The sequence below is a fragment of the Siphateles boraxobius genome, unplaced genomic scaffold (assembly GCF_051911475.1).
Source record: "Siphateles boraxobius isolate OS27281-9 unplaced genomic scaffold, OSU_SipBor_1 65, whole genome shotgun sequence".
Taxonomy (NCBI): domain Eukaryota; kingdom Metazoa; phylum Chordata; class Actinopteri; order Cypriniformes; family Leuciscidae; genus Siphateles; species Siphateles boraxobius.
The window spans coordinates 10,508,023-10,523,546 of record NW_027509192.1 but is presented as its reverse complement, the minus strand read 5'-3'; the positions used below and the strand labels follow the sequence as shown (position 1 = coordinate 10,523,546).

At 39.2% G+C, this 15,524-nt stretch overlaps 1 protein-coding gene across 2 annotated transcripts in view; it reads left to right on the top strand.

Annotated features, from left to right (window-relative positions):
- The window catches only part of wnk1a (WNK lysine deficient protein kinase 1a), a 44,093-nt gene extending 28,613 nt beyond the window's left edge, over nucleotides 1-15,480 (top strand). For both annotated transcript variants that reach the window (XM_077210876.1, XM_077210875.1), the window contains 13 exons: nucleotides 1,245-1,324; nucleotides 1,409-1,553; nucleotides 7,106-7,222; nucleotides 7,868-7,981; nucleotides 8,075-8,129; nucleotides 8,213-8,353; nucleotides 8,441-9,180; nucleotides 11,050-11,151; nucleotides 11,250-11,686; nucleotides 11,899-12,089; nucleotides 12,180-12,284; nucleotides 12,380-12,531; nucleotides 13,644-15,480. In XM_077210876.1, the coding sequence (XP_077066991.1) occupies nucleotides 1,245-1,324; nucleotides 1,409-1,553; nucleotides 7,106-7,222; nucleotides 7,868-7,981; nucleotides 8,075-8,129; nucleotides 8,213-8,353; nucleotides 8,441-9,180; nucleotides 11,050-11,151; nucleotides 11,250-11,686; nucleotides 11,899-12,089; nucleotides 12,180-12,284; nucleotides 12,380-12,531; nucleotides 13,644-13,913 (2,649 nt within the window). In that variant the 3' untranslated portion in view covers nucleotides 13,914-15,480. The remainder of the gene's footprint in view (nucleotides 1-1,244; nucleotides 1,325-1,408; nucleotides 1,554-7,105; nucleotides 7,223-7,867; nucleotides 7,982-8,074; nucleotides 8,130-8,212; nucleotides 8,354-8,440; nucleotides 9,181-11,049; nucleotides 11,152-11,249; nucleotides 11,687-11,898; nucleotides 12,090-12,179; nucleotides 12,285-12,379; nucleotides 12,532-13,643) is intronic.
- The last annotated feature ends 44 nt before the right edge of the window (nucleotides 15,481-15,524 follow it).

The window sequence follows — 15,524 nt, the reverse complement described above, 5'->3', positions numbered from 1 at the left end:
CTAGTTCTACAGAAAACCGGTGTATCAAATTTGGCATGCTTACTCTGAGATTTTCCCATACTGGCTGTTTTCTGTTCCCTGTGGATTTCTCTTCAACGCGCGTTTTCTCTAATCTGTTTAGGCGTCCCCAACAGACCCGATTCTTTCTTTTAACCCAAATCGGTCGGGTTGCACTATTAGTGCCCTCCTAATTAAGGTTTACCAAAAACTGTTCTGGTTCCCCCTAATTAGCCTCAGTACCTAAAAACAATTTGCTCCGTCGTGGAACAACTAATTTTCAGGGTACCTATCTGTTTGAAATCTCTTGATCTGTTACAGTTCTCACTTAATCCCAGATTATTTATCTGCTTGAAATTTCTTGTTCTGTTACAGACCTCAATTAATCTCAGATCATTTTCCCTCGTATCTGTTTGAAATTTCTTGATCTATATAGATCTCAATTAATCTCAGATTACGTACCACAGAAACAGCCTTCAGCCAATATGGTTCAATTTCACTCTTCTTCCCAATTAAACTGAATTTAATTAACTTACCCAAAAGAAAATAAATTTAACTGTCTCTTACCAGAGATGCTTCTGTTGCCACCGGGTTCTTTCAATTGATTCCAGTGGAGTTTCTCCTGGCCCTGATAGCGGTCGGCCCCTCTCTCTGAAATTTACGAGGTAGAGCTGGAACTGCTCAGTCCAGGTGGCCAAACACCGTCCACTCTCAGGTCCAGAAGGCACTTCCAAGGAATCCCACTATTCTGACACCAATCTGTTGTGGCAAAAATTCATCTCAAACAAACATCACTGCGTAAGAGACACTCAGAGTCAAATTATATAAAATAGAAGTATTTATTCTTGCAAGAATAGGAGCAGTCTAATACACAGTTGTTACCCTGTGCAGAAGAGTGACACACAACAGGAAGATATGAGACAGCCTTTATACTGTTTTCAAGGTTCCTCCTCACCCGCTGTACCTTTCACCCACTCAGATAAGGTCCTTACTGCTGTTCAGTTTCTACTTAAAGACACAAACTGGTACTGAAATAAACTGGCCAAAACTGACTGTCCCTAAGGTCAGAGGTCCTGTCCCATATGTTCCTGAAAAGTCACGCACAAGCACGTACACACATATACTTTTATACATTGAATAGGTTCTTTCTCTTATGATACCTGTTTGGGATCAATGACTATTAAAATTTCCACAACATTTGTTATAGGTGATTGATTCTAAAATTCAAATTTGATTCTCAATTACAGGTACCACTGAGTGTGTCCCAACCGCAGCCAGTAGAGCAGACACAACCTCAAACATCTCTGGTTCCAGCCTCCACGGAAAGGTGAAACATCTTTTTAATAATTCATGTGTATTAATATTGACCTTCCATTAGAGAGTTGAACCAATTATGTTTTTGTTCCCTCAGTGGGCATTCCGATGCTGCATCTGGTCTGAGCGATGGGAACGAGGGCAGGCACGAGGGTCGCTCTATGAAACGAGCCCAACGTCGCTCTGTACGCAGCCGCTCACGCCACGAAAAGATGGCTAAGGGCAAGCTCAATTTGCTGAATGTAAGTTACGCCCAAATCTAACATTTGTTTTTAATATTGGTATATACAGTGCGTGTATATATGTATATATATATATGTGTATATATATATATATATATATATATATATATATATATATATATATATATATATATATATATATATTAGACGTGGGCATAGATTAATTTTTTAAATCTAGATTAATCTCACTGGAATCTTGGAATTAATCTAGATTAAAATGGCTCATTTGAATTCTGCCGAAGGCATTCAGAATATGTGTGCTACCCAAATAATGACTAAAAGTAAGTCTTTGAGAATAGTTCGCCTCGCCTAGGGATGTAAATTTCTGCCAAAAATGCTATTCGACAATAGAGGAGCAAAAGTCGAATATCGTTCAATAAATAAATAAATAAATAAAATATAGCTGCAAGCAGCAATACGGGGCCAAGCCGCTGAAGGGGCTGTAGCGCAATACGGAGCCAGAAGAGCAAATACAGCAGAAATAGAATGTACATGAAGAACAGATAGGTTCAGAAGTACAGATAGGATGAAATCAAAATGAACAGAAGGTCTGATGAGAATGAACACAGAATGAAGTAAAAAAACAAGATTATTTCTAATACAAGAGTAAGAAAGATTAGTACAGCTCTTACCCGCATAATAAAGGAATATAAATGACAAGTTTATACACAATTTTAAAGTTGTCCCTCATAGGACTCGAACCCACTATATATGGGTCAGGTGTCTGTCACTCATCTTGTTGTGCCACTTGGCAGACACGCATCTACAAAATTCAATAGTTTCAAGAGAGAATCAAGTCAAAATTAAGAATTTTGAAGAAAATGAAGAGCATAGAACAATGAATTGTACATAAAAGCACTGCATGTTGTATGTGACAGCTTCAGATGAGACCATTCTTAGGCACAATGCCTGGAACAGATGCAACTTCTGCATCTTTTCCTGCCACAGTACCTCATGCGGTCTGGGCACGAGTCACACAGGATTCGAACCCACGACCGCAATGGTTCGGGATTCGTGACACGTGGTTTAGCAACTTGCGCCACTCAGAGGACGCAAATTACACAGCTGCAGAGGAGAGGCTTCAGTGTAAGAATAAGCACACAAAATCATGTTAACGAGATTAGCATGCTAAGATAGCTCAATGCTAATGTAGCTTATGTTTATCCTGATAGCTGAAGAGACACATTAGAAAGAATGGCATCTGGTTAGCATGATAACCCATTATTATGCTAAGCTAACTAGCATAAGGCAACAAACACAGGCTAAGTCAACTTTGCAGACAAATACCTCGGGAACGGTAGTGAATATCAAAAATCTGTTCAGTCATTTCTATGCGGCTTCGTCCAAAGATCATCTGAGCAAACTTTGGGCAAAATTGAGCAAGATTTGAGGAGGAGTAGCGAAAAAACTGTTTACTGTTTGCTTCAATATAGCGGACATTCACATTGTTGGAAAATGACAAATGAGATATCGTCTGAATCGGCTTAACCCAAGGAACATAATGACATAAAGAAATCAAAATCTGAATAATATTTTCAAAAAAAATGTATATCTCTGGAACACTAGGTGGCGCTGTGTTTAAACTTCTCATGTACCTTCAGGACATGGTGTTGATGATCCGTATTAAATTTTGTGAAGACATGTCAAATAGTTAAAAAGTTATAGCAAATTATTACAAAATTCAAAATGGAGGACACGTGGTACATCCCATCATGGCAAAATCGATATCCACGGATTCGGCATGATGCAAGGAATCCATAGATACCACACTTATGATTTTCTGACAAACTGTTCAAAAGTTATTGGCCAAAATAGCAATTTTTCATATCTCATGACCCATAGGTGGCACTATTCCCAACTTTGGCATGGAACCTCAGAACATGCTTCAGATGAAGTGTACCAATTTTCGTTTCAATTGATCAATCTTTGGCCGAGATACAGCCTCTTAGCCAATTTTAGATGGACCTCGTTAAGTTTGCGACATCATAACTTTTTTTTTCCCAGTGAAACAAAAAAATCGGGAACAGTACTTTTATGCGGCTCAGTCCGAAGATCATTTGAGCACATGTTTGGAGAAAATTGGACAAAATTTGAAGGAGGAGTAGCAAAAAAACTGAAAACTGTACATTTCAAAATGGCCACTACTGTAATGGGCGGGGTCTTAATATAAGGGATTGGTTGTGATCAGCATGATGAGTGGAATCAGGTAGACTAAGTTTCATGTCTGTAGACCAAAGGGTTCAAAAGTTATAACCATTTCAATGTTGAATTTTAGAACTGGTGGTGGCGCTATAGAGTTGGTTCTAGAGGGTCAAAAATTGGTCCAATTACTATTCATTAGCATCACTACAAGTGTGCCAAATTTCATCATTTTCCTACTTACGGTTCATAGGGCTGCCATAGACTCCCATTTGTGGAATAATAAGAAGAAGAAAACTAACAGATACAATAGGTGGCTCAGCCCCTTCGGGGCTTGGCCCCTAATTACACAATTATCTAAAGTTGTACAACATGGGGCTCAAACCCACTATCTCTGTGTCAGAAGCCTGTCACTCATCTCATTGCGCCACTGTGAAGTTGTGTTGATGCTAAGATGCAGAAGGTCCATAGTTCAAGTGCATAAACCAAGAAATATAATGACAAAGCAATCAAATTTTTAACTATGATTTCAAAAGTTATAAGCGTTTTGGCAAAAAAATAACTTATATCTCTGGAACACTAGGTGGTGCTCTGTTCAAACTTCTCATGTACCTTCAGGACATGGTGTTGATGATCCATACTAAATTTTGGTATCTGTAAAAATCAGTATCTGCGGATTCGACATGACACAAGGAATGCATTGATACCACATTTATGATTTTCTGACAAACTGTTCAAAAGGTATTGGCCAAAATAGCCATTTTGACCAGATCTCATGACCTGTAGGTGGCGCTGTTCCCAACTTTGGCATGGACACTCAGATCATGGTTCTGATGAAGCGTACCAATTTTCTTTCCGATTGATCAAAGTTTGGCCGAGATACAGCCTCTTAGCCAATTTTGGGTGGACCTCGTTAAGTTTGCGACACCATAACTTTTTTTTTTCCAGTAAAACAAAAGAATCGGGAACAGTACTTCTATGCGGCTCAGTCCGAAGATCATTTGAGCACATGTTTGGAGAAAATTGGACAAAATTTGAAGGAGGAGTAGCGAAAAAACTGTTTTACATTCGCTCCAATATGGCGGACAGACACATTGTTGGAAAATGACAAATGAGATATTGTCTGAATCGGCATAAACCAAGGAACATAATGAAATAAAGTAATAAAAATTTGAACAATTCTTTCAAAAGTTATAAGCGTTTTTGCAAAAAAACGTATATCTCAGGAACACTAGGTGGCGCTGTGTTCAAAATTTTCATGTCCCTTCAGGACATTTTGTCGATCATCCCTACGAAATTTTGTGCTAATATGTCAAATAATTTAAAAGATATTGCAATTTATGACAAAATTCAAAATGAAGGACACGTGGTACATCCAATCCTGGAAAGATATCCACAGAATCGACATGACACAAGGAATCCATAGATACCACAATTATGATTTTCTGACAAACTGTTCAAAAGTTATTGGCCAAAACATCTATTTTTCATATCTCATGACCCGTATGTGGCGCTATTCCCAACTTTGGCATGGAACCTCAACACATGCATCCGATGAAGTGTACCAATTTTCGTTTCGATTGATAAAATTTTGGCCGAGATACAGCCTCTTAGCCAATTTTGGGTGGACCTCGTTAAGTTTGCGACACCATAACTTTTGAACAAAGATGAATAAAAAAAATCGGAAACAGTACTTTTATGTGGCTCAGTCCAAAGATCATTTGAGCAAATTTTGGACAATTTTGGACAAAATTTGAAGGAGGAGTAGCAAAAAAACTTCATACTGTACTTTTCAAAATAGCCACTACTGTAATGGGCGGAGTCTTAATGTACGATATTGATTGCAATCATCATAATGAGTGGATTCAGGTGTATTAAGTTTAATTTTTCTAGATCAAAGGGTTCAAAAGTTATAACCATTTCAATGTTGAATTTTTGAACTGGTGGTGGCGCTATAGAGTTGGTTCTAGAGGGTCAAAAATTGGTCCAATTACTATTCATTAGCATCACAACAAGTGTGCCAAATTTCATCATTTTCCTACTTACGGTTCATAGGGCTGCCATAGACTCCCATTTGCGGAATAATAATAATAAGAAAACTAACAGATACAATAGGTGCCTTTCCCTTTGGGCTTGGCCCCTAATAAAACGCACAATTAAAATGACAGAAAGGGAGGCCAATTTCATCTTTAGCGATTTGTCATCAAACAAACTGTTTATTAATTGAACAAGTAACATATTTTCATCGTTTTTTTAACATAGTAGGCTAATTGGAAGAAGAAGAAAAAAACGACGAAAATATGTTACTTGTAGGCTACGACGTAGCTACAGTCCGTTTTTGCATCGCCAAACCAGATGCTCGTTAGATCAAAAAATTCTGTCATATGTCATAATGATTTTATGTGAACCTGCCTTTACCGGCAATAGCCTCCTCCTGTTTAAACAAATTAGTTTCAATCAATGTAAACTATTCGTGTGTCTATGCCCCTGCGCAATACACACACATTACCGATGGTAATTACCACAGTGGTAGCTTATTAACCTGTTAACCTTTGCCAGTGCGCCGACGCTCTGAAGCGGTTTTTTTTTTTTTTTTGTAGCCTATAAATTAATGTATATGTCCAACGGATAATGTCATACTTTTTAGTAGTGCTATCGCGCCGTAATAATCTGTTTGGTTGTAAAATGTATTACCTGAATGAAATGAAATCGAATGTATCGTCCTGTGGAATCATTCATTCACAGACAGTTTACGAAGATGTTCAAATAATAAAGATCTTCATCGCTGGCAAAAATATGATGCATTTGCAGATTTGCTTTCACTAGACTAAACTGTAGCTCTTGATGTTCTTAAATCTTCCTGTTACGACTCCGTGTCGAATGTGATTGAACGCGCTTCAGACGATTCAGTGCGTGAGGAACTGAACAGATCATTCAGACTGATTTGCGATTTAGACAGATCTGCCAACTTGTTTGATGAAGTCTTTGAAGAGAATCGACCCAAAAGAGTGATTCATTTGTAAATTGAGCATCGCTCATGCCCATAAAAAAGATACAGCGCGCTTGGAATAAACGAATTTAACAACATGTAAAGTACCGAGAGGAACGTCGCCCAACGTAACATGTAAAAGTAGGCTATACACCTTGTGTCCCTGACAGGAAAATACCCTGCTGCGCTTTGCGATTTGCATGAAAATATAACGATATTGGAAAAAGCTATTTTATGATCCCAACCCAACTTTGAGAATAGATTAACGGCGATATTTTTTTTATCGCCCGATAAGAGTCTCACGTTAACGCAGCACGTTAACGCCGATAACGGCCCACCGTTATATATATATATATATATATGTGTGTGTGTGTGATTACGAGCACAAAAATTTACAAAAATATTATCTGTTTTTTTTTTTTAGATTTCTAATATTGGTGACAGAGTCGCTGAATGTCAGCTGGAAACCCACAACAGGAAGATGGTCACATTCAAGTTTGATTTGGATGGAGATAATCCTGTAGAAATTGCTGAAATTATGGTAAACTTTTCTCTCTTACTCTCACCCTTTTTCAATATAGTGGATTGGCCTGGGAATTGGCATATACCTCCATTCGAAATAATAATGATTTTTATTACCGATTTGATATGTATTCGGTTGTATAGATGCAAGATTTTTATTATGACATGTTATATGTTTTGTGCCGTCTGTTTTCACTCTCTTAAGTCAGAACTGGCGGTTTACATAAATTTTACATTATACAAGAATTTTGAAATGTTTTCACAAAGGCAAAAACCTACTGCATGTATCAAGACAAGTGTTTTAAAACTTATTTTAACATGACATGGCATTTTACAAATGTGTAATCCATACATGAGACACCAGGACACGAACACAACTGTCAAAGATGTCCATCTATTGCATGTTCACTGTGGAAAACGAGCACAGTGAAAAGAAAAGAAAAAACTTGTGTGTGAATTGCCTTTGGAAGGTGAAGTCTGTGAAATTTAAAAAGGGATTATAACTACTGATTAGAACACACCCCTGAGTTGGACATACCTTCTGCTGCAGAAAGAAACTAATATTTTAAAATTCATTTATTTATAAAATAATTTATTCTATCCCTAATGGTGGAGCAGGATAGTTTCCCTAAGTTTTATGTAATTTATCTTCGTTTTGTATCAGGTCAATAGTGATTTTATCTTGGAGAGTGAGCGGGAGTTCTTCATAGACCAGGTTCGAGAGGTCATTCAGATGGCAGATCAGAAAGGAAAAGCTTTGAAAAACAGCCAAACTCAGGTATCTACTATGATTTTCAGACCATAAGAATGAATTTAAGAAATAATTTGTGGACTACAAATGAAATTCTCCCCATAACACTTGTAACTTCAGGTGATCAATAATTTGGCCCAGCAAGTACCTGAAATTTCAACATCCAGTGTGCCTGGTAAGTGTACTTTATAGTGATGTTAAATTTTATCTGCCCCCATCTTGCATCCTGTATCATTTGTCATATTTTACATTTAACAGGTGTGCCACCTAGCATAGCAGCACAGGTTGTACATTCAGCAGGCCGGCGCTTCATAGTTAGTCCAGTGCCTGAAGCACGACTTCGGGAACCTTTATTTGGAACTCCTTCTGCAAACACATCATTTGAAGACTCTGCACCAGGTCTGATTTACTCATCTGCAGAAAAAGATTGCTTAAACATACTTCAAAACATTCAGACTGATTTTATCCATGTATTCTCATTTCCAGCATCTGATCCCACATCAGCCAGGAGTGTTCAGCAGGAACAAGCCAACTTGGCCCCTGGTTCAACCCAGGTTTCTGTGGTACCAGCCACACCTGGAGGTCTTGCCCCAGAGAGCTGTATTCCTCCTACTTCTCAGTCATTATACCAGAGCCCTGTACCTGCAGCCACTGCAAATCTGATAACAGTTACCACTCAAGAAATCACTCCTACACCATCGACCACCACTCAGCAAACCAGTACAGGAAGGACATCCCCTTCCCCAGCTCCAACTGAATCACCAGAACCACGTCGACTGTCAAGTCCTACCCCTTTCCAGCCCCCTCAAAACATTGTGGGTCAGCAGGCTGAGAGCAGTGGCTTGGATCAAACTCAAGCTACCATCCAGCAGGTGCAAGTCAGCCCTGCTTCTATCCCCGTGACGCAACCAATTGGGACAGATGGTGAGAGTGATGTACAGGGTAAGCCACCTGGAATTGAAGACATTCACGCTTTAGACCAGAAGCTGCGTTCCCTTTTCAAGGACTCCTCTCAGAGCTCCTCCACTCAACCTGATGGATCTGGAGAGCCATCTACATCCTCCCCACCCAACACTCTCACTCCTGGCTTGGTCTCCAGTGTGACGCCTCCCAGTTTGTCTCTCAGTTCCAGTGGGAACTTTGCACCTGGTGCTTTTGCCTCCGTTGGGACACCTACAAGCCATGCCCAGACTTCATCTGCAGATCCGACACCACAAAGGCCACAGGTGGGGAAAGTTGCTAATCGAGCATCTATATTAGTATTTGGGTGACATGACACTTATACATTAAAAATTCAAGTCATGCTATTTTTTACTAAAACTATTACAAATGAATTGGTGGACAAGTGATGTAGAAGGTGTTGCTTCTGAACACCGGTAACACCGACTATCGTAGCAAGCCTAATACATATATATATATATATTAGTGCTGTGCGTTAAACGCGTTATTAACGGCGTTAACGCAAACACATTTTAACGGCGTCAATTTTTTTATCGCAAATTAACGCTCTTTTTGGCCAAGCAAACTTTGTATTTTTATCAAATGCTGTTGCAACAACTAGTAACGTTAGAACAACTACAACATCACACCGGATAGCTAGACCGGAAACAAAACAACAGGCACGCCGCACGTACTTGTTTGGGCTTGCGCGCCGGCCAAAGAGTAGTAGGCTAACGTTACGTTTTGAGTGGATGGCGCGAGCGCGAGACGCCGATCTATAGACGTGCACTCTCAACGCAATAGAGTGCGGCGCGGAACTAGATTTGATGGCCGTGTGCGAGGGCGGGCTCGAGCGGTAATGCACTCACTCTGTGTGCGGATACGGGAGAATAAAAAGATTCGCGGGACTCCCGCAAACTAGAAATATCTATGAATAAAACATAAAAACTAATACATTTTTATTCATATGTTGCAGAAAAGCAACAAGAAAAACTAAAACTAAATAGAAACAATTTACAGGCCAAAGTTTCTTTTTATAACATGTTTGCAGCGTTGAGGGATGTAGCCAATCACAGACATATGTGTTGATTTCTTGAACGCAATGGCCAATCAGAAGCATTTAAAATAGACTCCCCTCACCGCTCAAAACTGACTTTTTGTTCAGTGCTGAATTCTGTATACTGGCAAATCCTCAAATTATAACAAACAAAGTGTATATATTATGAAAGATGCATTGTGCAGTCAGCTTCATTGATAATAACAGATGTGTGAGATTGTGATGAACTGATGTCAGCTTTTTAGGAATTATTAAGGGAGCGCACTTTGCGCGCATTCAGTAATGCCAAACCATGCACTCAGTAGCCTGCTTGCTTTTATGTTATAACAGTGGTTTGTGTGTTAATGCTTTAATAACAAATAATTTATCAGGAGCATTTATGCTGATGTGTATGGTGGCGACACGTAGGCGAAAGTATTTGGAGGTAGCCTACAAAAAAAGAGTCTATTTGCGGGCGGGAGCGGGACAAAAATGTTGCGGGCGGGAGAAAGTAACATAGAAAGTAGTTGAGAACGTCAGTTATAACGACCCACGTATTAAAAAAATGGACGGGTTTAAATCGGGCTCGGGCTCATAATTACAGTTTATGTGTCGGGCCGGGCTCGGACACAATGCGCACGGGCTCAGGTCGGGCTTGATTTTTTGGGCCCGATCTAAGCTCTACAATGGATGACTTCAGACAGAAGCACATGGATACCACAGCTAAGAACAAACTTACTGCTGATCCACTTTTCCATGTTGATAAGAGCATTAAAATTAGAAAAAATAATGAGACAAATAGAAATCAAGGGACATTTAGAATAGATAAAAATGTGCGATTAATCGCGAGTTAACTATGGCATTAATGCGATTAATCGCGATTAAATATTTTAATCGTTTGACAGCACTAATATATATATATATATATATATATATATATATATATATGTGTGTATGTATGTATTAGGCTTGCTACGATATTATATATATAGTAATTTCAAACTACAATTTTATTTTTTATTTTGCTTATGCTTTTACTGTAGTAGACACTCTTATTTGTCATCGACCCATTAATACATTGTTATAGCATTATTATACTTTTTTGCATTCTCTTTTAAAGACCTCAACAGCTGTAAATCAGCCAGATGGACAGACAAGCACTGAGGAGCCAGAGCCAGTGACATCACAACTCGAAAAAGCTTTCAAACTAGGCAGATTTCAGGTAGCCTTATAGATTTCTCAGCGTGCAGTAGGGTTCATATTTAAATGCCTGAAAGATTTAAACAGCAAGTTCATGCACATCCTCGGTCTACATTTCAGGTTTCTGTGGCCAGTGATCAAGACCCAGGCAGTGCTCCAGATCCAGCAGTAGTAGTCTCATCTTCCTCCATCACCCCTTCAACAACATCATCATCGTCGTCATCCTCCTCATCACCATCATCTCTCTCTAGCCCTGAAAACACAATTCATAAATCTCAGACCCCTCCCAGGGTCAGCCCTGAACCAGTCTCGTCTATCACTACAGTTGGCCGCTTTCAGGTGACCTCGGGCACTGACATCAAAGTGGGCCGCTTCTCAGTGACCCCAGCAGAAGGAAAAGTCTTCTACATAAGCTCTACTGAGGGACCGGACATCGCTAAAGAGCTTAAAATGAACGCTTCCAGCATGTCCATAACCAATCACTACCTCAGCAGTGACAATGACTCTGAACCAGAAGATGAGGGCCTTAAAGGAGAGATGAACAAGCTCAAGGAGAGGTACCACTGATCTTTTTTTGGTGACCTTAATTGTTCATGTTTGACTCTGTAAAGATAATCATGTGTCATGTGATTTTATATACATTTATGCATTTAGCAGAGGATTTTATCCAAAGCAAATTACCAAAAAGAATAAAAACAATTTGTCATCCTCATGAAAAAAAGCAATTAGTTGTTATCAATTTGTGATCCCCTTTTATTTCTTTTTGCAGACACATGGTTGAGATCCAGGCATTACATAATAAACAGAAAAAGGAAATCGAGGAACTCTTTACACGTCTGGGCAAAACGCCGCCTTCTGTGGTGGTCCCTCCCACCGTGACCATTCCGTCAGGAAGGCGGAGACCCACTAAGGGCAAGGGGAATCGGTCAAGAAGTGGTAGTGGCACCGGTTCTTTTCAAGGTATCGGAGCGTAGTGGTTTATATCCAACTGTAACATCCTGCTTAGGCCTTGTGAACAAATGGCTTAAAGGGTTGTTTGGTTTTGTCCAGGGAACAAGCAAGCTGTACAAAGTGGTCAAAATTCAGTCAATCAGTCTGCCACCGGAAAGACTTCAACTTCTGAAACCGTACCAAGCTCAAATGTTCATGTGCAAGGTATGACTCAGCATTTTAGTTGGAGAATTCATGTTTTTTTTTTTCTTAAAATGCTCAAGTTCTTCTAATCTGTGAATATTAATTGTAACTTGTAGGGACCACGAGTCCAGTAAGAGAAGAGATCAGACAGAGCCATGACCAGGACCAAGCCCCAGCTACTAATCTGCCACGCAAGGGCACATTCACTGATGACCTCCACCAGTTGGTTGATAACTGGGCCAGGGATGCCAAGAACATGATGCCACAGGTCAAGAAAGACTCCAAAAAGAAAAATGTTCACTAGATAGGATACATGTATAGCCACCAGGGTCAAACATTTATGGCGGCTTGGGACAAAAAGGCCATAAAATTAACGAAAATTAACCCCAAATTCAAGTAATATTTCCCTGCACAATTAAAATAAATTTACCACAGCTGTCATGATTAAAGTGAAATGTGAAAATTAATGAAAATTGTCGATTGCAGAATTACATAGATCTGCGGGTTGAGCATTATAACCAATCACACATTTCCGTTGAGCTTATAAATGCAGTGGCTAATCAGAGGCATTTAGATTAGTCACCTCATAAATTGTTTTGTCTGTGTAGCCAGAATATGAAGTGATTGTTTTTTATGCATAAAATATAAACATTTGTGTCACAACTGAAGTATATTTTGGCCTTTAATAGTAAATACACAATTTTCATGTAAGGTCACACCCAAATAGAAACGTCCCCACCTTTTATAAGTTTTGTACTAAGTATTAATGTACTAAGACTGTGATATTAAAAGACCCAATTCAGTATACACCTTATTGGTGATGCATACTATGTACAGGCTAGCAGATGAACTCAGAACATAAAAGCAATGTGCCGTTTTACACGAAGCATTTTTCCATAGAACACCATTATAAATAAAACGCTTACTCATTTAGTGCATTGTGTTCATATTCTGGGCTCATCTGCTCGCCTGTGTATAGTATGCATCATCAATAATGTGAATTCTGAGTTTGGTCTTTTAATATCACCATTTTAATACATGCACTTTATCTGTTTTTCACATTAAGCATTTTAGAATGTTCCACCGTTTTTAGTGATTGAACTACTGCAGCAGGTGCTGTACTGTATCTGGATCACAAATGCACAAAAGTTTTTCTTCTGTTTCGAGATGGTCTTAATATTGCCTGAAACTGTTCTGTTGTTCTGAAACAGTTTCTGTCTGTATGTTTTGCCCTCTAGTCTTTGTGCCAGTCATGTGACTGATAACTGAATAGTTAGATGAGCAAGTGTTTTACATCATATCGTGCATTTTAGCATGCTTTATTGACTAATCAAGATCAAAACTATGTTTTATAATAAAACTGTCTTCCTCCCTCCTCAGATGTTGCCACGTAAATTCAGTGCACCAGGTCAGCTTTGTTCCATGGGTGGTCACATGCCAGCCAACGTCAACCCCACAACTGGACGGAAGGGTTCACTGTGTGTGAGCAATCAGCAGTTTGGCTACAACTGTCCCACCTACAGCATGCCTCAGTGGGCCCCGCTGTCTTCTCCTGCAGGACTGCAACCGGGCTTCCTCGTTCCCTCCGGAGCTCACCAGTCTGGAAACAGCTGTGGGTCAACCAATCTACGTACCACTCAGGCGAGCTGAAACAGCTGTTGATGGGTTGGTACAATGAAGAGAGAAGCTGTGCTTCATGGAGTAGAGATTATCGGGCCTAGTCCTTTAAGTGGACATGTTTTATCTGACAGTTTACATTGGAAAGACTTCTAGGTCCATTTAACGTGACTCGGGTTATTCAAATTGGACCTAACCTGCTGTTTAACCTGCTGATAGATGAATGTGTACATTTGATAAAAAGGCACAAAGGGTTAAACTGGGTTAAGTTGTCTTAAACATCATATATATAGCCTTATAGTATATGGATCCCATCCGTATTGTAATTAAGCCGGGCAGTGTGACCAATGAGATACAGTGATGGTGTTGCAGTTTGCCTGCAGAAGAGATGCTGACATGTTAGTGAATGGATGGAGAGATTGAAAGACTACACCACCAACTCAAGTCTCAATGGGCGGCGACTGTACGTATCCTACAAATGAGTCTAGAATGTTGGAAGGTGGATAAAGAAGGTAGTTAGATGTAACTGCATTTGAGACAGTCTTCTGTTTTCATTTACATAAGTTGGAGTTTGAATTAAAAGGAAGAGGATGTGCAATTGAAGGAGGTAAAAGTAGGGTTTTATAGCTCTTCGAACTTGCACGTATTTCATAGCATTGTTCATTTGTGACCTTTTTTTTATCATTTATGGTGAACTTACAATAATACAGTGTATCTTATATAGACAGTCACCACTACACACTGCCCACACCCTTTTTTGTATGTACGTGGATAGATGTTTTAGTTTGGATATAGATGGTCCTTGAGAGGGTGAGCATCTTGTATGCATATTAATGAAAGCATATTTCTTCATTCAATCACATATTCCTTTCATTTTGAAAGAAGCTAGCCTTAAACCACAGGATTATGTCTTCCCGTCTTTAAAATGTCATTCAAACAACCTAGCCCATGCAAATGTGGTCAATGAAATACTTGATTTTGGGCAAATCAACTTTTTGGCGACCAATTTTGTTGAGAAAAGATTTAACATGGTGCATTTGACTGCAGCAACAAAAGTACAGTATTAAACTACAGTATATCTCAAACCCCACCCCCCAACCCAACATTTTTTCTATACCACAAATTGAGTGCCAATCGTTTGCGGAAGTGACATCCCGTCATCTCTGAAATGATCCGCTTGACTTCTCTAGAGAAGGTAAATGTTACTGCAATGCAGAATACGCGCCGTTTAAGGTTTAACCGAGAGGGGAGGGTTATTTGTTACTTTTGATACTTGACTGCACAGATCGAAATACTCTGTAATTGACCCGAACCACATTTAGAGCCTGTGATTAGTGGCATTTCCTCAGTTTCACTATCACACACTCCTGTCACATAACTGAAATTCTGAAAACTGCATGTTTTCACACTCCACATCTCACAAATGAAAACAGCATTAAATTTGTGGGTTCAAAAATTGCTGCTGCTTAAGTTTTCTGTCAATTCGTTTCATCCAGGGTCCTTTTGGTGAATATGTATGGTTTTATGTATCAGTCTTGTAAAAAAAAAAATGTATATATTCAAATGCTTAATAAAACATTTTGGACTTTTTCTCCTCCTACTACATTGTGCTTTTTTTTTTTTTTTTAAGAAGGTGGTTTTCAG